Source organism: Syzygium oleosum, unplaced genomic scaffold (assembly GCF_021117445.2).
Source record: "Syzygium oleosum isolate NSW1041296 unplaced genomic scaffold, Sole_v2.1 Sole_v2.11, whole genome shotgun sequence".
Classification (NCBI taxonomy): Eukaryota; Viridiplantae; Streptophyta; class Magnoliopsida; order Myrtales; family Myrtaceae; genus Syzygium; species Syzygium oleosum.
The window spans coordinates 6,035,075-6,061,067 of record NW_026607495.1 but is presented as its reverse complement, the minus strand read 5'-3'; the positions used below and the strand labels follow the sequence as shown (position 1 = coordinate 6,061,067).

General features: G+C 46.4%; 1 protein-coding gene across 1 annotated transcript; it reads left to right on the top strand.

Annotated features, from left to right (window-relative positions):
- Positions 1-14: 14 nt before the first annotated feature.
- LOC115662754 (calmodulin-binding protein 60 D-like) lies at positions 15-25,592 on the top strand. Its single transcript, XM_056315925.1, has 11 exons — positions 15-209; positions 665-737; positions 8,094-8,143; positions 8,576-8,651; positions 8,764-8,810; positions 9,456-9,949; positions 10,199-10,359; positions 10,440-10,643; positions 11,556-11,612; positions 24,157-24,337; positions 25,048-25,592. Exons 1-11 carry the CDS (start codon positions 127-129, stop codon positions 25,590-25,592), a joined length of 1,971 nt encoding a protein of 656 aa, XP_056171900.1. The 5' UTR covers positions 15-126.
- The last annotated feature ends 401 nt before the right edge of the window (positions 25,593-25,993 follow it).

The window sequence follows — 25,993 nt, the reverse complement described above, 5'->3', positions numbered from 1 at the left end:
CTCTCTCTCTCTCTCTCTCTCTCTCTCTCTCTCTCTCTCTCTCTCTCTCTGCTGCAGTTCTTCAGCAACCGAACACTAGAGACCTTCTTAGTTCTTGTTAAGCTTCACAGAAGCAAAAGGAAAGCCATGTCGATGCAAAAGAGACCTCTGCCTTCCTCTTCTTCGGGTCAACCAAGTCAACCCAAGAGGGCATGCTTCCCTCCAACCGAGTAAAGCTCGCTCTTCCCTCTTGATGTTTCAATGCTTGATTCCCTGTTTGACGATCGTGCGTTAGTTTTAGCTTTACTTGAGGGAGATTCAATGAAAGGGGGTTCTTGCGTTGAAGATTCTTGAAATGAGAGGTATGGTGAAAGACCGCGGTGAAGCGTAACATCGAAAGGCTTTTGCCTCTTGACTGTCGTTCTAAATCGCTTTCGTTCAGTTCTTTGTTTGTGGGTGTGTGCTGTTGCCTTAATGCGAAGTATTAAAGACCTCAAATGTTGTCACCTCGAATCTGTTTTGTGATTTCGCGTTGGACAATCGCGGTACTTCCTCCTTTTTCGAACTGAACTCTGTTAGAATCATTTGCCTAGCACGTGAGCTGTTATCGTTACCGGGTTACTTTGCTATCCTGTCGCCTAAAATATCTTACCTTGCTTGTACTTTTGTGCTGATGTTCGTGCAGTCAAGCATGGAAAGGATCCGAGACGAAGATCATGCCCTGTCGCTGTTTGACAAAGGAGGATGTGCGGAGTGTGGTAAGATGAGTAAAGTAGCCAACTAGGACATGCAAAATACAGTCCTTATTATATTTCAATTCCTGATCTCTTCGAGTGGAAGTGGTTAGATGTATTTCTGACATTCCAGTCAGTTTCTGGAAAGTAATCCGCATGAGAAATTGCTGTGAGATGTATAGAGAATTATAGTTTGTGTGACATCCTGAATTTTATCCATTTGGGATTTATGAAATATTTGGTTTTATGAACGCACTTGTAGTTAGTTCTCACCCGGAACTCATCATTCCTGGGATACTAACCATTAGGGAAAGGCTAATTAGGGATTTAAATTCGTACGGCTAAGAGAAAATTCGATCGTGGATTGATTTTCGACCATAAAATCGCCGAGGTGATATTTTGAGCCACTGTAGGCCGATCCAAGGGTAGCTACGGGTCAGTTCGCCACTATCATAGCAGTGGATCGCGGGTGATTCCGCCGGACCACGAAATGAATTGACGAACGATCCTGAACCTATACCAAACGATTGTGCCCCTCAGATCTAGCGATTGATCCTCGCGATTTAAATGACAACCGAAGTCGTCACGAACCGAATGAACTTGCACGTGACTCGAATTATTATCGGTCACATGTCAAATACGCGAATTTCCCCAAAAAGCCGCCCGTTAGTTTGAGAAACACTCGAGTTGAGCTTAATAAAATTTAATTATTTAATTGAACCCAAATTGGATATCGGAAAATTAGGAAGTCACGACGGGACGTTAGGACGACGTTGTGGTTGGAACGTATAGCTTCGGATTTTCCCGAATCCTTCAGAAAAATTCGATTTTGGCAAGAAATGAGGAAAATGACAATTTTACCCTTGGAAGGTTATGAAGGGCAATTTTTAAGAGGAAAGGGTATTTTGGTCATTTTGCCCCGGATTTGAAAAATGACAATTTTACCCTTGAACTTTTTGAAAAATTCCCAAACTGCCCTTGGATATTTTGGAAAAGATTCGATCCGGGCTGTCACGCCCCGTACTCTACCGGAACGCAACATCCCGTCGACGGTCGATTATGGTGCAACGCTCCCAGGAAGCATTGCCGACCCAACGCCCAATAAGAGATCAAACACATACGGAAGCCACGTATATAAATAAATATATACACCCATACAATAAATCGCATGAGACTAAAGATAGCCAAGCAATAAACAACGATCAACGCAGAAAATATGTACATACTTATATCACTATTTTAAAACTCTTTTACAGTGCTCCCAACAACTCAAATAAAACACCAACTCCTAGGAATAACCAAACAGCCACTTCTCCGATATGCTCCGTCTCCACAGGGGTGCACGCTCAACGACCGCCGGATGAAATGCAGCATCCCAAAAAGTGGTGGTGTCCTCGGCATCCTACGACTGGGGGTCTGAAAATGTTTCGGTTTACACAACCGTGAGACGAATCTCAGCGAGTATGACCCCTAAACCTAGGCTAGGCTAGCATGCAATCTCCTGACCGGAAACAAACATTTAAAATCATAACACAACCATAATCATACAATTCTCTGACCCTGCAGGTTAGACAGTTCAATATGTAATAATCACGGGACATACGTGGCACACATTATCACACGTACGCCAATCACATGCTCATACACCGAGTCTCACACACTTGCATGCTATTCAATGCATGTTTATGCATGCAAATGTCATTGACATGTCATGCACATTTCTTTGGCCCACTGGCCCACACTGGCACACTTGCCCAATTAATTATTATTACGACTCGAGTCATCAATTTTTTTCATGGCTCGGTGCGTCTAGCCTGCTTCAAAGTGCATGATGCGCAGCAACCGATCTGGCCCAGTGTCTCTAGCCTGCTTCAAAGTGCATGAGGCGCAACACTGTTCTCCTTGCGAACCAGAGCCTGCTTCAAAGTGCATGAGGATGGTCGCCTTCCGGACGTACCGGGCATCGTCCTGCTTCAAAGTGCATGAGGACGGTATCGACCCGAAGGTCCGTAGGTGATCACACAACTCATTATTATCTGAACCCAGCGTATAACGCTTCAGGGTATTTTAGGTGATCACATGCTCGTGACAGACACGCATTCTCGCACAATTTCATCACATGCCTCACTCTTGGCATACGCAATGCGTGTCCATGTTATGCAATGCAATGCACCACGAGCACCAACATAATTCAGACACCCAATGTCACAACACGTGCTTAATTGGCCCAATTAATACCGTGTGGCCTAATGTGCGATTCACAAATCAGCAATTCATTGTAAACCAAACAATGGCCAATCGCACTCCACAAAATCAACCACACAACATACGACATAGCAGTACGAAATCAACCACAATTAAGCACAATTGACGTACAATCAGTCAACCCGGGTACACCCGGCAATTTCACCAACGAGCTCCTAAATTGATCATTAAACCTCATTTTCCTCCCCAACAATTCTCATTAAACTACTAAATTTTCCCGAAAATAAATTCTACTAATCGATCCTCAACCCAGTCTCAAATACACACTGCTATTATCTAAGCCAGCCCAAAATGCACCGATAATACCTAAACCAGTCCAGGAAAAACGCACTATCAGTCCTAATCCGGGTTTAGGAATTTTACTCACCTAATCAAGGGTCACGATGACGGGGAATGGCGGCCGATCACTGATGAACAGTGAAACCGGCGGCGGAATTCCCGGCGGACGGCGACGCGGGGGGTGTACGGACGGGGGTGAACAGTACCACCCCGCATGTACACACCGTACGGACGGGCCGGGAACGGTGGCCGGCGAGGCGCCGGTCACGGCGGCGATGGCCGTGCGGTGCTGGATGAACAAAGTGACCGTACGGGGACGTGAATGGTCCCATACGGTCACCGTACGGATTTGGGCCGAACGGCGACGTATGGACGTGCTTTGGAGGCCTGGGTGTCGACGGAGCAGCGATCGGAGCTTCGGCGAAGCTCCGGCGGTACTGTTTGTAAAACAGAAAAATGAGAAAAGAGGGAAAAAGGATAGAGAGAGCTGTTTTTGGACTGAAACCGGGGCGATGGTGGTGCTCTTGGGTGAAACTAGGCTGCTTGGTGGTGCTTGGCTCGGCGGGGGCACGGCTCCATTGTCTTGTTCCGCGTGAACGTATCCGGGACGTCTTGAACGAAACGGAAACGGCGAGAAATGAAACGGGAAAAGAAGAAGAAGTCTGCGAGGGAAATGGCCGAATGGTCTGCTGGAGAGAGAGAGGGTATGGTCAAATGGGTCAAAGATGGTCTTAGTGGAGTCCAAGTGTCATTATCTAAGCCCATTTGACAATTTTACCCTTGATCCAATGGCTAGGATTTGCCCTAATCCAATAATTTAGGGGTGAAATGGTCTTTTGCCCCTAACTATGGTTGACCAGACCTGGTTTAACCTTAACTCACCTTGGTTAATCCCAAAATTAAATCCAATTTTCGGAATTAATCAAAAATGGCCTAGGGGCATTTTCGTAATTTTCCGATCCCGAACCGAAATTCCAATTTTCGCACATACGCGTTCCATATATGCGTGGCCAACATAATATGGCGTCGGAATCGCGAAATTCATCGCGCAAGCCCTCAAAAATCCACGTCAAAGTTTCGGGAATAAAATAATATTATTTTTCCAATTTTTGTCGAAATTCCAATTTTTGGCCAAAACGACTCCTGGTATGCGTGGCCACCCAAAAATGGCATCGGCCACGAAAAATAACCTCATTTGGCCTCAAAAAGCGACGCTGGCATCCCGGGGGCAAAATCGTAATTTTTTCACCCCCGGACCGAAATTCCAATTTTTACTCGTACTAACTCCACATGTGTGTGGCCAGCGTAATATGACGTCATATTCCCAAAAATAGTCTCTTAAGCCTTCGAAAATCGATACCGAAATCCGGGCCCAATTCCGTAAACAAAACCCGCTAAACTTTCACTTTCAAAGTCTCTCACTAACGGGTGGCTGTTTAGAGGTTACGCATATCGACCTAAGGCTACTCGTATCATGATGGTCTCGATCATTGAGAGAATGAGAAATTATCATTAGTTCCAGAGGTCACAATCATTAGGTTCAAGTTCCGGACTGGTTGACCACGTGCACTTTTGGTCTTGCAGAATCACCTGCGTCCCAATCGTACATCGTTGGCCTTGGCCAAACCCAATCCATTACTCTTTCTTAAGATCGGCCCACGTTGGCCCAAAATATTTCCTCAGCGTCTCTCGTGATCGGTATCCCTTTCGCGATAGGGTCCCCGGTCCACGTACCATCTTTTAGTTAGCCATACCCTATTGGTTAGTATCCCGAGAGTGATCAGCTCTGGGTGAGACTTACTAAAATGAAATGCGAAATAATATCAGTTTCATTGATCCCGGAAATTACATCGAAATTCGGGCTGTTACACGGGCCGTTGATTTCAAGATAAGATCGAATATGGGCCGTCAGTTGAATTTGTGAGAAGGGCAAGATTGTAATTTGCCAAAATTGGTCAAATTTCATTATTTAGTCCAAGACCCTCTTTCTCTCTCCTTACTCTCTCTCTCTCTCTCTCAAAACTCTTAGCCATCTCTCTCTTTTCCCCTCTCCACCGCCGATTGCCCCCCCTTGCCGTACGCCGCGCCGCCGCCGTCCGGCCACCGCCCGTCCGCTGCCGTACCATACCACCACCACCCCACGCCATCCCCTCACCCTCCCCGCTCTCTCTCTCGTGTGGCCGTGGGTCACGGCCAAGGGAGCCGCGCCACCGCCGCACGCCGCCGATCGCCGCCGAGCCATGCCGCCGTTCGCCGCCGTCCCCGCCGCTTGCCGCCGCTTTCCGCTCTAGCCGCGTTAGTCTAGAGTTTGGTAAGTAGCGCCCTAAACTTTATTTAGGACGTCGGGTATCGACGGATAATTTGAGGTGTAATCGGGTTTGTTTAGTCGTGGATTAGTACAGTTTTAGGGGCGAATTAGATTAACGGGCCTTAGAAATGGATTTGGGGAATTTTGGTGGAAGATTGGAGCCCAAAGGTGGGCTGTGAATGGCTGTTCGGTGGGCTGTGATATGCCGATCGGGATGTAAATTGGATATTTGGATTCGGCGATTAATTGTGAGAAAATGTCGTGAAGGGCCGAAATCGATTTGCCGTAGTTTGGAGGTGGAGAAATGAGAAATTGTGTGTCGATTGTGTGTTTGTGACGTGGCTGAATTGTGGTGATGAAATTGGGTGCATTAGTGTGCAATTGATTGATTTAAAAATGCTTGTTGTGTGCGCGCTCGGGCCAGATCGAATTAATTGTCAAATTGGCCGTGCTGAATGCGTAATGAACATGTGAATGTGTGTGAATTGATGCGTGTACGGGCCACGTGCGATTGGCCAAATTGTTGGCAAGAAAGTGTTGAGCGTGTGCATAAGCAAGAAATTGTGTGTGGTGTGGTGCGTGTGATCGTGGAAATCCTTGAGACGGTATCTCTATGCGGGAATATTTCCGTCCTGAGACGGTACTATTACGCGGGACGATGCCCGGTATTATCGGAAGACTACCAACCTGAGGCGTGTACTTCAACGCGGGTTGTGCAGTAGGTGGTAGATGTTGAGCCTAAGGCGTGTACTGTAACGCGGGCGAGAGACATGGCCTGAGGCGTGTACTCTAACGTGGGCCCTGGAGTGTTGTGATGAGATAGTCGTAGTGAACCTGAGGCGTGTACTGTAACGCGGGTTACTGGCAAGTGGTGTGGAAAAGAATGTGACGAGATAAGCGCGAATGCGTGAAATGAGATTCGAACGTGCATGTGATTGGAAAATATAGTATTATGGCTAACGTGCAGGTTGTACGCTGGGAAAGCCGGGTAAGTGCTGATTGTGTGCCTACTATGTGATGGTTGGGTGTGTGATTGTGTTTTGTGATTGTCTGGAGGTACGTGATAGTCTAGGTGGGGTTTAGGGGTGTACTTACTGAGATATAATCTCACGATTATTTCAACCAAACATTTCAGAACCCCAGCAGGAACAATGAATCCCCCGCCGCCGCCACCTGAGCGTTTTGAAGTACCAATGCACACCGAATATGAAGTTTTAGAGTTTCCTATGGGTGACCAAATGACCTGGATTAAGCACACTACTGTAGTTTTTGTAGATATAGGATTACCCTTGTGGGAGCCCCATAAGTACACCGTGTGGTTCTTCCGAGATAGAGTAGATGAATTCGGTCCCATCCGAGGATTTGACGTCCCTTTTGATGGAGTTGGGGACTAGGACCCGTTAGCTATACCCCCTCCTGACGGAGAGTTGACTAGTGCGGAAACTAGTCTGGCGCAGTCTAGACTGCATCCAGCGCCTGCGGCACCGGGATCTTCCAGGGTTGAGCACGAGCCGGAGCCGGAAGGGTCTCTAGCGGGAGACGACCCAATGGACGTGGATCTTGAGCCAATTCCCAAGGAAGAACCAGAGGAAGTAGAACCCGAGGTGGAACCCGAAAATGAACCTGCCGAGCCCGCTGAACCTGAGGAACCGGAGTACGTTCCTCCGTACGAGTATTGGATGGCCCCTGATTTCGTGCCTGAGGACGATTGGTTTGAGGAGTTGGCTGAGGAAGTTCATGACGAGGTTCCAGCTGAATCGAGTGATATAAACCACCCAATCGAGATTGAGGCCGAGCCGGATTCCTCGGAGGAGCAGACTGTTCAGGGGAGCTCAGATTCAGATGATCAGGAGTCTGATTCAGAGTGGACGCCGAGTAAGGGGCATAGGAGCTAGCATAGGGGTTTGACAATAGGTTTTTGGAGGTGTACCATTTTTGAAGATAGAATATCCAGGTCATCGATCCTTTTTGAATATCGGTGGTTTTATAGTACGGTGTGCATATATATATGGCGGATGTAAATTGTGAATATTGTATAAGTTTGATAGTTAGAAATGAATATGTATCTTCTCCCTGATTTCCCCAGTTTTAATTGTCCGGGACATTTGTGGTTTCTGCTGTTGATTTAAATCTCTGATATTTGTAAGTGAGGTCGGCGATACCCTGGGATGTCACATTAATCGACCAGTGTGGGGTGTCGCGAGCTCGATGGAGTTCGGGGCGTGACGGTTTGAGTGGTATAAATGACCCACTGAATGTTCTAGGCTTTTCATGTGAAGCAATTGCACTAAGAGCTAGCTTTAGGCTTTTCATGTTGTTTCAGACAGTATGGATCACAAAAGGATACAAATTTTCAATGAAGTGCCCTGGACATAACCGTTGCCTTGAATCTTGGAAATGTGGTCAATATCAATTTGCATGTAGAAGGAGGACAATGAAGATACCTGTGATGTGAAACTTGAATGCGATGACAACGTGACAGATGATTCTTGCAACGTCATTCTTCGCTATTGCTCTTTGCTGGAGAGGTCAGGGAAGAGCTGGAGCGTGCTAAATCTCACTCGGCCGAATGTCAATGGTGAATATATTTCGTTGGTTTGCTGGCAGTATCTTATCTGAATCAATTGATTCCTCTAGTAGAATTTCCATGTGTATTGTCTTGCCAAATAATAATATCATCAGATTCTCATATGCCATCAATCCATGATTCTGTAAGGCAAAGTGGAATACCTGCAGATACAGTTTTGTTTTTGTTAATCACCGAAAAGACTGCATTTGTTGATAGCTGTTAATTAACTTTACTGGCTTTTTTTTATAAATGTACTTGTAAATACGTATTCCAGCTTCATGTTGACTTTTTTTTAGTCTAGTATCTATGTCTTTTATACTGTAATTAGGTCTAACATTCATTTGTTCTAGTAACTAATATGTTACATATGGACATTTGTCTATTTGTTTTGAATAAGCCCTCTAGACAACAGTTGTTCATGGTGTAATTTACATGGTGTAGTTGCTCTGGTTATGCTCTTGAAGAAAAAGTGCAACGGATGCTCTCAACAATAATAGAGTATGCTGTTCAGAAACTGGTGAGATAAATAGAGTATATAAAATTACCACTTTGTCTCAGTCATATCCCTTCAGCTTCATTTTTATTATGTCTCCAACTTTGGCAATTCTGCTGTTGATGGTTTTCAACAGAACCAACCATCGGAGCTTGCAAACATTCACTCATCCCACCTTGCAAGGTATGAATGCACTTCCCTCATGATGCCGTTGAGAAAGGCTTTCTGTGTAGTGTTGACCGGTCATGCATTGTTGATGTTTTGGGGAATAATGGTCCGACCTAACACTACCATCCCAAAGCAGGCAGTCCGAGCTCAGTATGTATCGAAATATTATCTCACGTCGCTCGACGACGGGTCCTAAATACTCTTTATATTCATGTGATCTCCTTTCACCTATCAGTTTAAGCTTTTGGGTTGAATTTTCTAACATGGTATTAGAGGCAATGCTAATTAGAGGCAATGCTATCCCTTTCACGAATGTGCATGGTCAAAATTCTAGCTTAAGCTTTTGGATTGAGTTGGACTTTCTAACAGTGTCAGGTGACAATGACTCGGTCGTGCGTCAAAGTGTCAATGCTCAATTTAGAACATAATTTTTGTAGCTTGCGAGCAGTGGAGCATTTTATTTTATTCGACTTCATTTTTTTTAAATTTGCATCATTAAACAATTGAGACAATGGGTCTATTTATCCATGTAGTTTCCTTGGCAGTAAGATCTGTCCAAGTGAGATGTTAAATAGTTTGTCTCTCTTTGTTGTTGCTTTTCCAATTTTTGTTTCCATATTTGTTCCTATTTCTGATAATTGTTTTCCGGAGAGAATGCAGGGTTAATACTAAATCCACAGCAAAGAATGATGCGAGAAAGTTGCGGCTTCAGCTTCGAACCAAACTGTCACTTCCTCTATTTACTGGAATGAAACTAGAAGGAGATGGGGGAGCTCACATTTACGTTGCCTTGATTGATGTGAGTACAGGGGATGTCGTTACAACAGGCCCGGAATCCTCTATTAAGTTGGACGTCGTCGTGCTTGAAGGTGACTTCAACAAAGACGATGAGGATAACTGGACCCAAGAAGAGTTTGAGAACCACATAGTTAAACAACGCGAAGGAAAGAGGCCACTTTTGACTGGAGATCTCCTAGTGACGCTCAAGGAAGGTGTTGGGGAGCTGGGAGAACTCATGTTTACCGACAATTCCAGCTGGAATAGGAGTAAATCTTTCAGGATAGGGCTTAAGGTGGCCTTGGGTTACTGTGGGAACACACGAATCCGAGAAGCAAAAACAGATGCCTTCCCTGTCAAGGAACATAGAGGAGAATGTAGGTCCTTCATTGTTTGGGACATCCATAGTCTTCAATATTTTAATTGAGAGCGTCATTTCTTACCGACTGTTACATCTTAAACAAAAATTCTGATAAATAAGAGACCATCGGCTGCCTTGTAATTATCAAATGTTGACATTTGGATCGGTTTTAGGAGAGAGTTTGCATGCCTATTAGAAGTTTGCTTCTACTTATCTATCTTATAGTGACCTAGACCTTACTATAAATGTTCTCTTCATTTTACAGCATACAAGAAACATTATCCACCTGCATCTGACGATGAGATCTGGAGGTTGAAGAAGATTGCCAAAGATGGGAAATTTCACCAAAAACTAAGTGAAGCCGGAATAAAGAAAGTGGAGGACTTTCTGCTGCAACTGTATACGAACTCTAAGAAACTGAGAGAGGTGAGCACTTGGTCAATGATTCTCAATCAGGGTTTGATTGACTACCGAGATTGTAAGTCTTGTGTGGTCATTCATCTTAGATTCTTGGAAAGAGCATCATACCGAAGAACTGGGATATCCTTGTAGATCATGCGAAGACTTGCAGAATAGATCGGAAACTTTATTTGTACTATTCTGATGGCATGAGGAAGCATGGTGCTGGATTCAACACTGATTGTCAACTGATTGGTCTAATCAAAGACGGGGTATATTTGGCTACTGATTGGCTTTCTGCCCAAGACAAGGTAAGTAGCTAAGAAGTTCCAACTGAGTTTTGTCAAGCCAGTCCATGCACTACACACCATCATGTTGAGTACATATAATATGTCCCATATTATCTATGTAGTCAGTAATGTGATGTTTACTTGTAGCTGTGCGGCTTAATAGGTGTTATAATTGATCAGAGATATGGAAGCTTGAAACGGGGAGTTGGTTGGACATCTAGATGCTTTGTTTTTTTATTTGTCAGTAAAAGTGATATGAAGTGCATGTGGAGAGAACAAAAAGAAAATCTAGATGGTGGTGATTTTGAGTTGGTTGGACATCTAGATGCTTAGTTTTTTTATTTGTCAGTAAAAGTGATATGAAGTGCCTGTGGAGAGAACAAAAAGAAAATCTAGATGGTGGTGATTTTGAGCTTTCGCTCTTTGCAATGCAAAGTTGAGGATGGTGACCTTGTAGATCTAATTGGCCTTCTGTAGAGAGCATTTTCAGCAGTTGATTCGCTGTCATCCATGACAATTAGCACATTCGCGCTGCAGCTATGATTTTTCAAGTCTAAAACTATGAAGATCCTAATTACTTGCACAATACACGTTGATGCGTGTTTTATTTCTTCGCTGATCCTTTCTCAATCAACTTTGCATCTTTACCCTGAGGACCCCTGCCTTGATTGCACTCTCCATTACATCTTTCAAGCAACTGACCTTTATGTGGTGGAGAAATGGGCGGCGATAGGCATAAAGTGAATTGAGCTTGTTTCTCTGTGCTGCACTTGCGTACTTTCACTCTGAATACAAGTTCATCCATTGGAATGCAACAAAACTTACTGGAAAAAGAATTTGTTTCTTGAAGTCAGAGCGTGTACCTTCGATAGTGGAGATAAATACTTCCATTGGTCCAGCTTGAGCAATATATACTGAGTGTTTTTCTTTCAGGAACGTGGAGATACAATTGTGAAAATGGCCTTGGATAACTTGAATGATGTCGGTGATGTAACATTATGAATTTTCGATCCTTTTCCCAGGATTTATGAAATGAATAATTTGGCTAATGCATTTATAGTGAGATCTCACCCGGAACCGCGCATTCACGGGATGCTAACCTTAGGGGTAAGGCTATTACGGGATTGAGTTCGCACGACCAAAGAACTCGACCTTGATTCGACCTTCGACCATAAGGATTGTCGAGGGAATTTTTTGGGCCAACAAAGACCGGTCTAGTCGATTGATCGTGTCCGAAGGGAACTAGCGACAGACCCTCGCAATTATATGACAATCGAGGTCTCCTTGGTTCGAGCAAACTTAAATGCGATTTGACTTAGTGTCGATCATGGGTCGAGAGCCTGTAATTCCAACGAGCCACCCGTTAGCAAGAGATAAGCTAAAGTCGCGATTGTTCGATTCTAGTCATTTCTTGGAATTCGGGCCCAGGAATCGAAAATTTTGAAAGTGACAATTTTGAGTGGCCGATGACGTTTTTGGTGTGGCCAACCTTGGGGCCACCCATTTCTATAAAAAAATGGATTTCGGTCCGGGACCAGAAAAATGATCATTTTGCCCCTGAGACCGCGAACGAATTTTGAGGACTGGATTAAGTCGGGGGACTGAGTATGATCCTGTATGGCCAAAAATTAGAGGACAAGAATGCCCCTCTCCCTTTATGGTAAATTACCATTCCGCCCCTTGAATTATTGGATAAGGACGAATGTGGGCCGTTGGATTTTGGATAAGATCAAATCTTGGCCATTGGATCGGAGGGGTAGTTAGGGGGTATTTTAGTAATTTTCGGATCAAATCTTGGCCATTGGCCGACCAATGCGGAGTGTGATTGGCCAATTGATGGCGTGAATTTGACTGAGTGCCTAAACTTGTTGCTCATGGTGCATTATACTGCATTGCATGGTCACGCATTGTGAGTGCCAGGAATGAGGCGTGTGATAAATTGTGCGAGAATGCGTGCCTGCCATGAGCGTGTGATCACTTAATTAAATTATGCCCAATTGCATTACGTGGGGCTCAGATAAAATTGACAGTGTGCTGTGTGATCACTTAAGGCCTTCGTGTCGTGGCCTTCGTGTCGTGGCCTTCGGGTCGTGCCGTCCTGAGGCGTTTACGTGGGACGATGCCCAGTTCGTCCGGAAGACGACCAACCTGATGCGTTTTACGCGGGCTCTGGTTCGTGAGGAGATCGGTGTTGCGCCTGATGCGTTTTACGCGGGCTAGAGACACCGGGCCATGAGCACTTTGGCGCAGGCCGTGAAGTGTTGTTGGCCTTCGGGTCGTGGCCTACGGGTCGATTAATAAGGTGTAAAAATGAGCATTGTGCCAGCAAGCATCGTGTGAGTTAAATCTGGAGCATGACAATTGTGTGCCAGAGTATGTGGCTAATGTGCGTACCGGTGATTGTGTATGAGGCAAACACTAATAAGCATGAGCATGCGTTTGGCGCACGTGTAATTGAGTATGACTGCGCTTGTACCGTGATTATTGTGGTGATATAAAATGCCTAACCTGCAGGGTCAGTGTGATGAACGGTCTGGGCCCGAGGGCCTAGATCATTGATTGTGTATTGTATTGTTTATCGGTCAGGAGATTGCATGTTAGCCTAACCTAGGTTTAGGGGGTTATACTCGCTGAGATTCGTCTCACGGTTGTATCAATCCATATTTCAGACCCCTAGCCGTAGGATGTCGAGGAGAGCGCCTCTTTTTGGTATACCGCAGTTCATCCAGTGGTCTTCGAGTGTACACCCTTGTGGGGACGGACTTGTAGCCATGGTCGAGGAAGATGAGGAGCCCGAAGTGCTACATGCTGACCCCTTTTGTTCGAGTAGCTGCTAGTGTGTGTGCTTTCCACTACCTCTGTATAGATGGATATTGTAAAAAGTTTTCTCTGGTAATACTAGTATACATGTTTCATATGTGTTTGTTTGCCGGTTGTGCTACCTTGGTCTCATGAGTTTTATGGTACGGGTGTATATATATATATTTATATACGTGCTTCCGTATGTATTTGATCTCTGAGTTGGGCGTTGGGTCGGCGACGCTACCTGGGAGCGTTGCACCATAATCGACCGTGACGGGATATTGCGTTCCAGTGGGGTACGGGGCGTGACATCCCCTTTTGAAATTGGTATCAGAGCAAGGTCAGCTCGATTCCATTTGGTTGATGCCTGGAGTGATAAGGAGCGATGAGACCTTGGGTAGCCAGTAGGGTGACCTCGTGTGCTACATGCATCTCCTGACAGTTGTGTATTGATTGCGTGTTTATTGGTGTGACCCTTGCAATACAGGTGCGGCAGGACCCGAGGCGAGTATGCGAATCCCTTGGGTGATGTGTTGGATAATTGTTAGGCCGCATGCTGATTGTTGATTGTTGTTTGATACCTGCCTAGGACTTAGACTGGGTTAGATTGGTTCAAGTCTTTAATTCCTTAGTGGAATTATAGCAGGTAGTGGAGTAGCTGAGTTGTGAGAATGAGTAGAAGAAAGGGAAAGGAATCCCAAGGTTAGTCGAGTTCAGGAGGCCAAGAGGCCCGAGACTGTCGTCTTAAGGACATTATTCAAACTCCGAGTAGGAGAAGGGGGAAGGAGCCCCAAGCCCAGACCAGCGAGGGAGCTCGTGAGGCTAGAGATCCACGGTTTGACGAGGTGATGAATACCCTTCGGGAGATAGGGCGTGTTATGGGGTTGCAAGCGTAAAAAAGGGCTGCAGCTTATGCGCCGGCTGCTGAGGCCGCGCCAATTGCTGGTGTTGGAGGGAATCAAGCCCAGCAAGGGCCAGCTCAACCAGCAGGGGTTAGACAGATGCCCCAGTTAGTGGAACAGTTTGTAAAGCTGAAGCCACCGAAGTTCCATGGCCGCGGTGACCCCGAAATTGCACCACGATGGGTGGAAGAATTGGAAAAGACTTTTAAGGTGCTGGGGTGCACCGATGAGGAGAAAGTAACATTAGCGGTGTATCACTTATAAGAGGGCGCAAATGATTAGTGGAAGGCCACGGAAGGCAGAATATTCCCAGAGGGAACTGCCCCGACCTGGGCGGCTTTTGTTGAGAGCTTTTACGAGAAATATTTCTCGGAGAATGCGCAGGAGAAGAAATTGATGGAGTTTATGAGATTACGTCAAGGCCAGATGACGGTTGATCAATACGAGGCAGAATTTGCAAGGTTGGCAAAGTTTGCGCCAATGATGGTGGAGAATCCGCGAGATAGGGCCCCAAGATTCTGGGATGGACTGAAACCGAATCTTCGAAGTCAGATTTTGTCGCATGACATTAAAGAGTATGGGGAAATGTATAGGCGAGCTCAGATCATGGAGCGAGATCAACAAGAGAGAGCGGCCGCATCTGGTTCGCGGTTTGCTCAGAGTAGGGATAATTGGCGTTTTGGGAAGCAGCCCATGGTAGGAAATAGACGTTTTGCTCCGCCGACTAAAAAGAACATAGGGAAGTCGAACCTGCAGTCGAGACGTTTTGGGGCTTGCTTTAGGTGCGGAAGTTTGGAGCACCAAATCAGGAACTGTCCCCAACAGCGCCCCACTGGACCACCGAGGCTTTCACAGCAACCCCGAGCCGGAAATCAAATTGGGAATCCCCCGCCGGCTAATCAAGGGAGGCCGCTAGCACAAGGAATGGTGTATGCGATGGCGCGCAGAGAAGCAGAGGTAGCGCCTGGCGTGATCACCGGTACGATTTCTCTCTGTGATCATGCTGCTTATGCATTATTTGATCTGGGGGCGACCCATTCGTTTATTTCGGAATAGTTTGTTCGATTAGTTGGTATGGAACCAGTTATGCTTGAAACTATGTTATGGGTGACGACGCCATTGAATGATAGGATGTTAATTTCTTTTGGATGTCCCGGCTGTAAAATAGTAATTGGTGGAATCGAGGAGAATATCGACTTGGCAGTATTGGCCATATTCGATTTTGATGTCATAATAGGAATGGATTGGCTAGTAAGGCAGAAGGCCTTGATGGATTGCGGTAGCAGAACGATCCAATTTAATCCGATTGGACGTCCTAGATATGAATTTCAGGGCAATCGAGGAGGAATCTCGATCCCTTGGATTGCTTCCCTCGAGGCGACCAAGTTAATGGATGATGGTTGCGAAGGGTATTTGGTGAACGTGGTTGATCCGACGATTGAGGGACCTAGTTTGGAAGAAATACCTGTGGTGTGCAATTTCCCTGAGGTTTTTCCTCAAGAGTTGCCAGGATTACCACCCGAGCGGGAAGTGGAATTTGTGATTGAATTGGCCCCGGGAATAGAACCCATTTCGAAGGCGCCATATAAGATGTCATTGACTGAGTTAAAGGAGTTGAAGGTTCAGATGCAAGAACTCCTGGACGAAGGTTTTATCCGCCCTAGTGCATCCCCGTGGGGAGCACCGGTCCTGTTCGTGAGGAAGAAAGACGGAACCTTGAGGTTGTGTATAGATTACCGGCAATTGAATCAAGTGACAGTGAAAAATAAGTATCCATTGCCGAGGATCGATGACTTATTTGATCAGCTGTAAGGAGCGTTTGTGTTTTCCAAGATAGATTTACGGATTGGATATCATCAATTGAGGGTTCGGAAGGAAGATATACCCAAGACTGCTTTTCGGACAAGGTATGGGCACTACGAATTTACGGTGATGCCCTTCGGGTTGACGAATGCCCTAGCTGCATTTATGGATATGATGAACAGGGTGTTCAAGGAATTTTTAGATCAGTTTGTGATAGTGTTTATTGATGATATCCTGGTGTATTCAAAGAGCCCAGAAGAGCACGAAATGCATTTAGCAGAGGTACTACGGACGCTAAGAGAACACGCACTTTACGCGAAGTTTAGTAAGTGCGAGTTCTGGCTAAACAGAGTAGCATTTCTTGGTCATATAATTTCGGGAGATGGGATTTCAGTGGATCCAACGAAGATTGAGGCAGTACTTAAGTGGCCTAGACCGACTTCAGTGACAGAAATATGAAGCTTTCTGGGTTTGGCTGGCTATTACTGACGTTTCGTGGAAGGATTCTCGTCGATAGCCATGCCGATGACACGGCTATTAAAGAAGGAAGCCAAGTTCGAATGGGATGACAAGTATGAGAAGAGTTTTCAAGAATTGAAGCGTAGACTGACAACCACCCCAGTGTTGACTATCCCATCCGGACCAGGGGGTTTTGAAGTGTATAGTGATGCGTCATTAAGAGGACTTGGGTGTGTGTTAATGCAGCATGGAACGGTAGTAGCGTATGCGTCGCGTCAGTTGAGGCCGCACGAGCTAAATTATCCGACGCACGATTTGGAATTGGCTACAATTGTATTTGCGCTCAAGATTTGGAGGCACTACCTGTGTGGAGAAAAATTTCAAATCTTTACGGATCATCAGAGCCTCAAGTATTTGTTCTCGCAGAAGGAATTGAACATGAGGCAGCGCCGATGGATGGAGCTGCTGAAGGACTACGATTGTGATATTATGTACCACCCGGAGAAAGCGAATCGAGTCGCTGATGCGCTGAGTCGTAAGTCCAGTGTGGCGCACATGATGGTCAAGGAATGGACCTTGCTAGAGAGGCTCAGAGATTCAGAGTTCAAGTTTGAAGTAAGCCACGTATCGAACTTATTAGTTGCTTTAAGGATAGAATCGGAGATTCAGACAAAGATCCGAGAATTGCAGTCTACGGATCTAGAGATTCAGAAGATAGTTGAGATGGACGTCGCCAAGAGGAAGTCGGACTTTCAAGTGTTCGAGGACGGAGTTTTGAAATTCCGTGGGCGACTATGCGTACCCGATGATTTGGAGCTTAAGGAAGAAATTTTAAGTGAAGCTCACCGCAGTAAGTACAGCATTCACCCTGGCAGTACTAAGATGTACCAGAACCTTCGGCAGCACTTTTGGTGGAATGGAATGAAGGTTGATGTGGCCAAGCATGTGGCCAAGTGTTTGACGTGTCAACAAGTGAAGGCACAGTATTGTAAGCCCGGAGGACTACTGCGACCGTTAGAGATCCCTAAATGGAAATGGGAGCATATCACCATGGATTTTGCAACGAGATTACCAAGAAGCCAGTGAGGACACGACTCTATATGGGTGATAGTGGATCGGCTCACTAAGTCGGCGTACTTCCTGGCAGTGCGAAAGGACTTCGAGTTGGAAAGGTATGCCGAACTGTATGTGCAACAAATCGTCAGACTTCACGGTGTACTAGTGACGATTACCTCGGATCGTGACCCGAGATTTACGGCGAACTTTTGGAAAAGTCTACAAACAGCCCTGGGAACAAAGTTGCAATTTAGTACGGCTTATCATCCCCAGACGGATGGCCAATCCGAAAGGACAATTCAGACTCTGAAGGACATGTTGAGAGCTTGTGTAGTGGATTTTCAAGGCAAGTAGGAAGAACAACTACACTTAGTGGAATTCGCCTACAACAACAGCTATCATAATAGGAATTCACCCCGTTTGAAGCCTTATATGATAGGGCGTGCAGGACGCCTTTGTGTTGGGATGAAGTTGGTGAGCGAAGCATTACGGGTCCTGAGTTAGTCCAGCAGACTGTGGAGGCTGTTGAAATTATTCGGGAAAGGCTGAAGACAGCACAAAGCCGCTAGAAAAGTTATGCTGATCGAAGACGACGACCTTTGGAATTCAAAGTCGGAGATCACGTGTTCCTCAAGGTGTCGCCTATGAAGGGATTATCCCGATTTGGCAAGAAAGGAAAACTCAGCCCAAGGTATGTCGGTCCGTTTGAGATATTGGAGAAGATTGGCGATATGGCTTATCGGTTGGCATTGCCGCCTAATTTGTCCCAGATACACAATGTATTCCACGTGTCAATGCTAAGGAAGTACGAACCAGATCCGACTCACGTTCTAAGGTACGAAGAGATAGACGTGGACGACAGGGTGTCGTACGTGGAAAGACCCGTCAGAATCAAGGACTGAAAAGATCGTGTGCTGAGAAACAAAACGATCCCAATGGTCAAAGTTGTCTGGGAACACCGTGGGGCGGAAGGCGCCACTTGGAAAAGCGAAGAGGCCATGAGACGTCAGCACCCCCATTTGTTTGAGTAGACAAGTATAGATTCCAAATTTCGAGGACGAAATTTTTATAAGGGGGGAAGAATTGTAATAGCCTGAATTTCGATGTAATTCCGGGATCAATAAAAATGACAATATTTCGCATTTCATTTTAGTAAGTCTCGCCCAGAGCTGATCACTCTAGGGACATTAACCAATGGGATATGGCTAACTAGGAAGATGTTACGTGGACCATGGACTCGATCGCGAATCGGATACCGATCTCGAGAAATGACGAGGGAATATTTTGGGCCAATGTGGGCCGATCTTAGGAAAAGTGACAGATTTGGTCTGGCCAAGGCCAACGATGTACAATCAGATCGCCGGTGACTCCGCAAGTCCAAGAGTGCACGTGGCCAACCAGTCCCGAACTTGAACCGAACGATCTCGACCTCTGAAACTAGCGATAATTCCTCTCATTCTCTGAGTAATCGGGACCATCATGACTCGGATAACCCTAGGTCGATACACGTGAACTCTCAACAGTCGCCCGTTAGTGAGAGACCCTGAAATTGAAAGTTTAGCGAGTTTTGTTCACGAAATTAGGCCCGGATTTTGATGTCGATTTTCGAAGGCTTAAGAGACTATTTTTGGGAATCTGACGTCATATCACGCTGGTCACACACGTTTGGAGTTAGTACGAGTAAAAATTGGAATTTCGGTCCGGGGGTGAAAAAATTACGATTTTGCCCCTCGGGACGCCAGTGTTGCTTTTCGATGCCAAATGAGGTTATTTTTCGAGGCCGATGCCATTTTTGGGTGGCCACGCATACTAGGAGTCGTTATGGCCAAAAATTGGAATTTCAACAAAAATTGGAAAAATAATATTATTTTATTCCCGAAACTTTGACATGGATTTTCGAGGGCTTAAAGAGTTGTTTTTGCGAATCCGACGCCATATTATGTTGGCCATGCACATATGGAACACGTATGTGCGAAAATTGGAATTTCGCCCCGGGACCAGAAAAATGATGGTTTTGCCCCTGGGCTAATTTTTGGTCCGAATTTTTGGGATAATTTTGGGATAATTACCAGAGGTTAGTAGCTCAATTATTGAGGGCCAAGGACCATTTTACCCTTCACTTTTTGGATAGGGATGGATTAGAACCGTTAGATTAGGGGCGTTTTGGTCATTTTCACAGATCGGCGACACGCGGCACTTGTGGGCTGACTTATTTGACCAGCTGACCTCTCCTTCTCTCTCCTCTCCCTCTCATTCGGCAGCAGCCCCCCAGAATAGCAGCCACCACCCTTTCTCTCTCATTTTCTCTCTTTTTCTCTCTTGGTTTGGCTTGGCCGGAGCTCACCGCCGGCCACCGGAGCGCCGCCGCCGGCCACCGTGCCCCATTATCAACTACCTCAGTCCCTAGCCTCAACCTCAGCCTCACCCGACCCCCTTTCTCTCTCTCTTTCTCTCTCTTTCTCCCTCTTTTTCTCTCTTTCCCATCCGGCATATAGGACCGCCGGAGCTCGGATCGCCGTTCCGTCGCCACACAGCCATCCAGCCCGCTCGTGCGTCGCTGTTCATCGCCGGCCGTACAGTGTCCGTGCGGTCGGTACTGTAGCGCCGTACGGTCGCGGTCGTACGGCCATCGCGCCGGCCACCGCCACTTTGCCGGCCACCGTTTTCCGCACGTCCGTACAGGTCTGTTACCGCGCATGAACAGTGTCGTCCGTACCGCCGTGAACAGTACGTCGCCGAAAACGCCGCCGTCGGTTTCACTGCTCATCAGTGATCGCCCGCCGTTCCTCGTCGCCGTGGTCCCGAGATTAAGTGAGTATATTTCTTAAACCCGGATTAGGACTGATAGTGCATTTTTCTGGACTGGCTTAGGTATTATCAGTGTATTTTGGACTGGCTTAAGTAGAACCGGTGTATATTTTGGACTGGATTGAGGACCCATTTGGTGGAAATAAATCCAAGGAAATCAGTGGGTTTATTAGAGATAATTATTGGGATAGTTCGGATTAGTTAATGATTATGTGATTGGACTGCCGGGTGTGCCCGGACTGAATGACTGGTTGATTTCTATACCCAATTGTTGGGAAATTGTATAATGCCATGTCGTGTGATCGAGTGGCCGACCAATGCGGAGTGTGATTGGCCAATTGATGGCGTGAATTTGACTGAGTGCCTAAACTTGTTGCTCATGGTGCATTATACTGCATTGCATGGTCACGCATTGTGAGTGCCAGGAATGAGGCGTGTGATAAATTGTGCGAGAATGCGTGCCTGCCATGAGCGTGTGATCACTTAATTAAATTATTCCCAATTGCATTACGTGGGGCTCAGATAAAATTGGCAGTGTGCCGTGTGATCACTTAAGGCCTTCGGGTCGTGGCCTTCGGGTTGTGCCGTCCTGAGGCGTTTACGTGGGACGATGCCTGGTTTGTCCGGAAGACGACCAACCTGATGCGTGTTACGCGGGCTCTGGTTTGTGAGGAGATTGGTGTTGCGCCTGATGCGTTTTACGCGAGCTAGAGACACCGGGCCATGAGCGCTTTGGCGCAGGCCGTGAAGTGTTGTTGGTCTTCGGGTCGTGGCCTACGGGTCGATTAATAAGGTGTAAAAATGAGCATTGTGCCAGCAAGCATCGTGTGAGTTAAATCTGGAGCATGACAATTGTGTGCCGGAGTATGTGGCTAATGTGCGTACCAGTGATTGTGTATGAGGCAAACACTAATAAGCATGAGCATGCGTTTGGCGCACATGTGATTGAGTATGACTGCGCCTGTGCCGTGATTATTGTGGTGATATAAAATGCCTAACCTGCAGGGTCAGTGTGATGAACGGTCTGGGCCCGAGAGCTTAGATCATTGATTGTGTATTGTATTGTTTATCGGTCAGGAGATTGCATGTTAGCCTAACCTAGGTTTAGGGGGTTATACTCGCTGAGATTCGTCTCACAGTTGTATCAACCCACATTTCAGACCCCCAGCCATAGGATGTCGAGGAGAGCGCCTCTTTTTGGTATACCGTAATTCATCCAGTGGTCCTTGAGTGTACATCCTTGTGGGGACGGACCTGCAGCCATGGTTGAGGAAGATGAGGAGCCCGAAGTGCTACACGCTGACCCCTTTTGATCGGTAGCTGCTAGTGTGTGTGCTTTCCACTACCTCTGTATAGATGAATATTGTAAAAAGTTTTCTCTGGTAATACCAGTATACATGTTTCAGATGTGTTTGTTTGCCAGTTGTGCTACCTTGGTCTCATGAGTTTTATGGTACGGGTGTATATATATATTTATATACGTGCTTCCGTATGTGTTTGATCTCTGAGTTGGGCGTTGGGTCGGCGACGCTACCTGGGAGCGTTGCACCATAATCGACCGTGACGGGATGTTGCGTTCTAGTGGGGTACGGGGCGTGACAGGCTCTCTCTCTCTCCCTCCCCCTTGTACGTGAACCCCCTTGGCTGACTACTAGCTCGCCGCCGCCTGGTCGCCGCCCAGCCCAGCCGTCCGCGCCGCCGTCTCTTTCTCCCCGGTCGAGCCTCACCACCGCCCGCCGTTCACTCTCTCTCTCCCTCACCTGTTTTGCTCGGCCCAGCTGCCACCGAGCCACCCCTGGTCCATACGACCAGACCGCTGCCCCCAGCCGCTCATTCGCCGCCCGCCAGCCACCTGTCCACGGTGGTGCAGCCGCTCGCCCGCTAGGCCGCCGGCGCCACTGTTGCTACTGCTACTGGGCCGATTGTTCCAGCCCCTTGTCTAGCCAGTTTGTCGCGCTTTTCTAGGGTAAGTGACTTCCCCAAATGTTACCTAGGACGTCGAGTATTGCTAGGCTCGTTTAGGACTCGGTTTGGGTAGTTTAGGGGTTGTTCGAAGCATGTGAAGGGGGCTAGATAGTATGGTGGTTGTGGACTGATTTGGTGATGGAAAATGTGTGGTTTGGTAAGCTCGGATAGGGCTGAGGTGATGTGAAATAATCTTGGCTGAATTGGGTGATTGATTGGTAGTTATATGGCTTGAATGGGTTTGTTTGATTGATTGTGTGGTTTGTGAGTATTGGCTGATTTGGAATTGTGTTTTGGACTGAATGTCGGTGGCCGTGTGTGCCATCTGTGTGGCCGTGAGGCGTGGTGGTGTGATTGCGTATTGAGTTCGCGTGCCAAGCATGTGTGATCGGGTGGCGTGTTCGTGTGACGAGGACGTGTATTTGCGAAGTGTATGCGAGATGTGAAATTTGTGTGTGATACGAGTGGAAGGTGTGGAACGAAGGTATGAGAATGTAGGATTGGTTGGAAAAGTTCGTCCTGAGGCGTGTTCGTTTACGCGGGACGATGCCGTCCCTGACGAGGTGACGATGCCCGGCTCGACGGGATGACGATGCCTGACAAGGTCAGATGACCATTGGCCTGATGCGTTTTACGCGGGCGCGGTAGTGAAGGCAAGTTGAGTGTAGGATTCCGTCCTGAGGCGTGTTCGTTTACATGGGACGATGCCGTCCTTGACGAGGTGACGATGCCCGGCTCGACGGGGTGACGATGCCTGACGAGGTCAGAAGACCGTTGGCCTGATGCGTTTTACGCAGGTGCGGTAGTGGTGGAAAGCTTGAGAGTGAGTTGGACTTGGCAAGACGTGTGAGGATTGAGAAAGTTGATGGGTGGTGTGAGTTTGTGTGCGAGTGTGGTTTGTATCGCGTATTGTAGTGCTCGATTATGGGGTAAAATCTGCTAGGCATGGTATGGGACGTGCTAAGTAGGTTTTGCCTCATAACCGAGGCATACGCGCGGCTGTGATGCTTTGCTGTGGCATGTTGGTTGTGTTATTATCTGACGTGTAGGAATGTGCATGATGGGTTCCAGGTAGGAGCGCATGTGATTGTTAGTTTGGTTAATTGTTGTGTGTCGTGCGTGTTCCTTCTGGCAGTACGTGAGAGCCTATGTGGGGTTTGGGGTTGTACACTTATTGAGATTCGTCTCATAGTTGTATAATCCACAATTTCAGACCCCCAACCTTAGACCCAGGAGGCCCGCCTCCTCTTTTTGGAGTTTGAAGAGCTGTCCATGGTGCCCCAGTGGAGCTGCAGGTGATCCCCCGTATCGTGGTTCAAGTGATTTTCCGGAGCAGAAGCCAGAGGATTCAAGAGCAGAATAGACGGGGAGTGACCATTAAGTTTCCCTTGGGTATTTTAGGGATTCGTAGAATAGGTCGACCTATAGTGAAGTTAAGTTAGCCAAGCCACCTGATCCTTTTGTTATATCGGTGGTTTCGGATGCTAGCTTGCTAAATATGTTTGTAATACGATGTTTGTCTGCTTGATGAAATAGTACTGTATATAAATGGATGTTGATGTTCCTTGATTGTCCTGTTGATCTACCCCATCGTCGTCTTTTTAGTAAGGGGTTTTGTATTTGCTTCTGCATGTGTTTCTGATGTTTGGGTTGGGTCGGGGATGTTCCTGGGACATCGTAACTAATCGACCGGAGCGGGATGTCGCGAGCTCGATGGGGTTCGGGGCGTGACAAGTGAGTTCAATGGTGAGACCTTTTCTGGTTCAATGCAGAAGGAAAGCTCAAGCTATTTTCCATCTCAAGTCTTTGTAGGACAATTTGGAAATCCCACCCCAGTTCAACGTTATTTGGCTACACCAATCTTGCCAGCTCCAGTTGGTCCAGAAGCTCCTCTGACAAATGCAGGCTTCACTGCTGAAGGTACATGCTCTAAAGCACAAAACTCTCTCTCCCTATAAGCACATACAAGGATTTGGCCTGTGAAATAACGATGAAAATAGGAATTTCCACTTGATTGTTGAGCTTAAATAAATAAAAGCATCGTGTTCCAGATCCTTATGATTTTGGGTTCCACTTAACATGAAGACGTTTGTATGTCCAGCTGTGATTGTTGCAAAATGACCCTTACACTATCCATTTGGCCGATATATGTATATATGTATGTATGTGTTCTGTCCAAGCAATTGAAAAGCAACGAAAAAATTAGTTGGTAACACGTGCCTTTTTTGAGTAGGGGGTTAGGGGAGGGGGAGGGCAGATACTCATGAACACCTTCACTTAGGTGATGCTTAGTGGATATTGACAAGATATTGCTGTCACTGGGTAGATATGAATAGATGTAATGAGCACACGGCAACGTGTTTATATGTGCACTTTTATCAAATGGTGACTGGAATCGTTTTAGAAAGGGCATCGTCAATTGAAGCGGGTTAAGATTACAAAGATCAAGGGCAAGAAAAATTGAAGAGATGTGCAGGGTAATGGACAAAAAAAACTAGTAGCACTTTCCGTGATATCCGAATTGTAAAAGCTCAAAACCAATCATTGCAAGAATTTTTACAAGCTTGTAGACCTGTGCTTACGTCGGCCTATGTTCACGAATCACATTAACTTTTTAGTTCTTTCTCCAGGACTCAATGGTGCAATGGCTTCAACATTGCCAGTTCCGTCACAAAATACCAATTCTGGAAACTCCTTGGAGATATCAGTTGATGGAAATTTTCATATTGCTGCACATCGGCCCATGTCTACAGACCGCTTGAATGATCTGATTCCTCCAGGATATCATGGCAGTACTATTGCCGGATTGCCAACATGGTCCTACTGTATCAATTTACAGAATGCCATGTGTAGCCAAACGATCGATTCTTTGAGCCGAATGGACTATACAGGATATGATAGTGTTCTTTCTGAAGGCAATCACGTGATGGAAGATCCCCAATTAATTGATTCAGGCATGGTGGAAAAATTGTTGGCTGATAGCCCATCATGTAATGACACATTCTCTAAGACCCCATTATCCGATAATGATTTTGTTAGGGGTACCAGCAGAGGTGTTATTGGGTGGCTCAAGATTAAGGCAGTGTTTCAGTGGGGGTTCTTCATCAGGAAGAGAGGTGGTGTCAGACTTGCGGAGTTAGATGAACCACCGATCGCAGTCCAGGCTAGATCATAGTTCTTATGTCGCTTTAGGGAATATGATTCTCCGTTTATTCTTGGTAGAATTGATGGTAATTTTGTCATGCCCCGAACCCCAACGAGCTCGCGACATCCCTCTTCAATCGAATGATGCGATATCCCAGGGTATCGCCGACCTCACTTATGATCATCAGAGATTTAATTCAACAGCGGAAACCGTAAATCACCCTGACAATCAAAATTGGGGAGAGTAGGGAGAATACACAATTTTACAAACCATTATATACATGTGCACACCGTACTATGAAACATCGATGTCAAAAAGAACCGATGACCTGGGCATTCTATCCTTAAAAATGGTACTCCTCCAAACCTAGCTTCAACCCCTATACTAGCCTCTACGCCCCTTACTCGGCGTCCATTCGGAATCTGATTCCT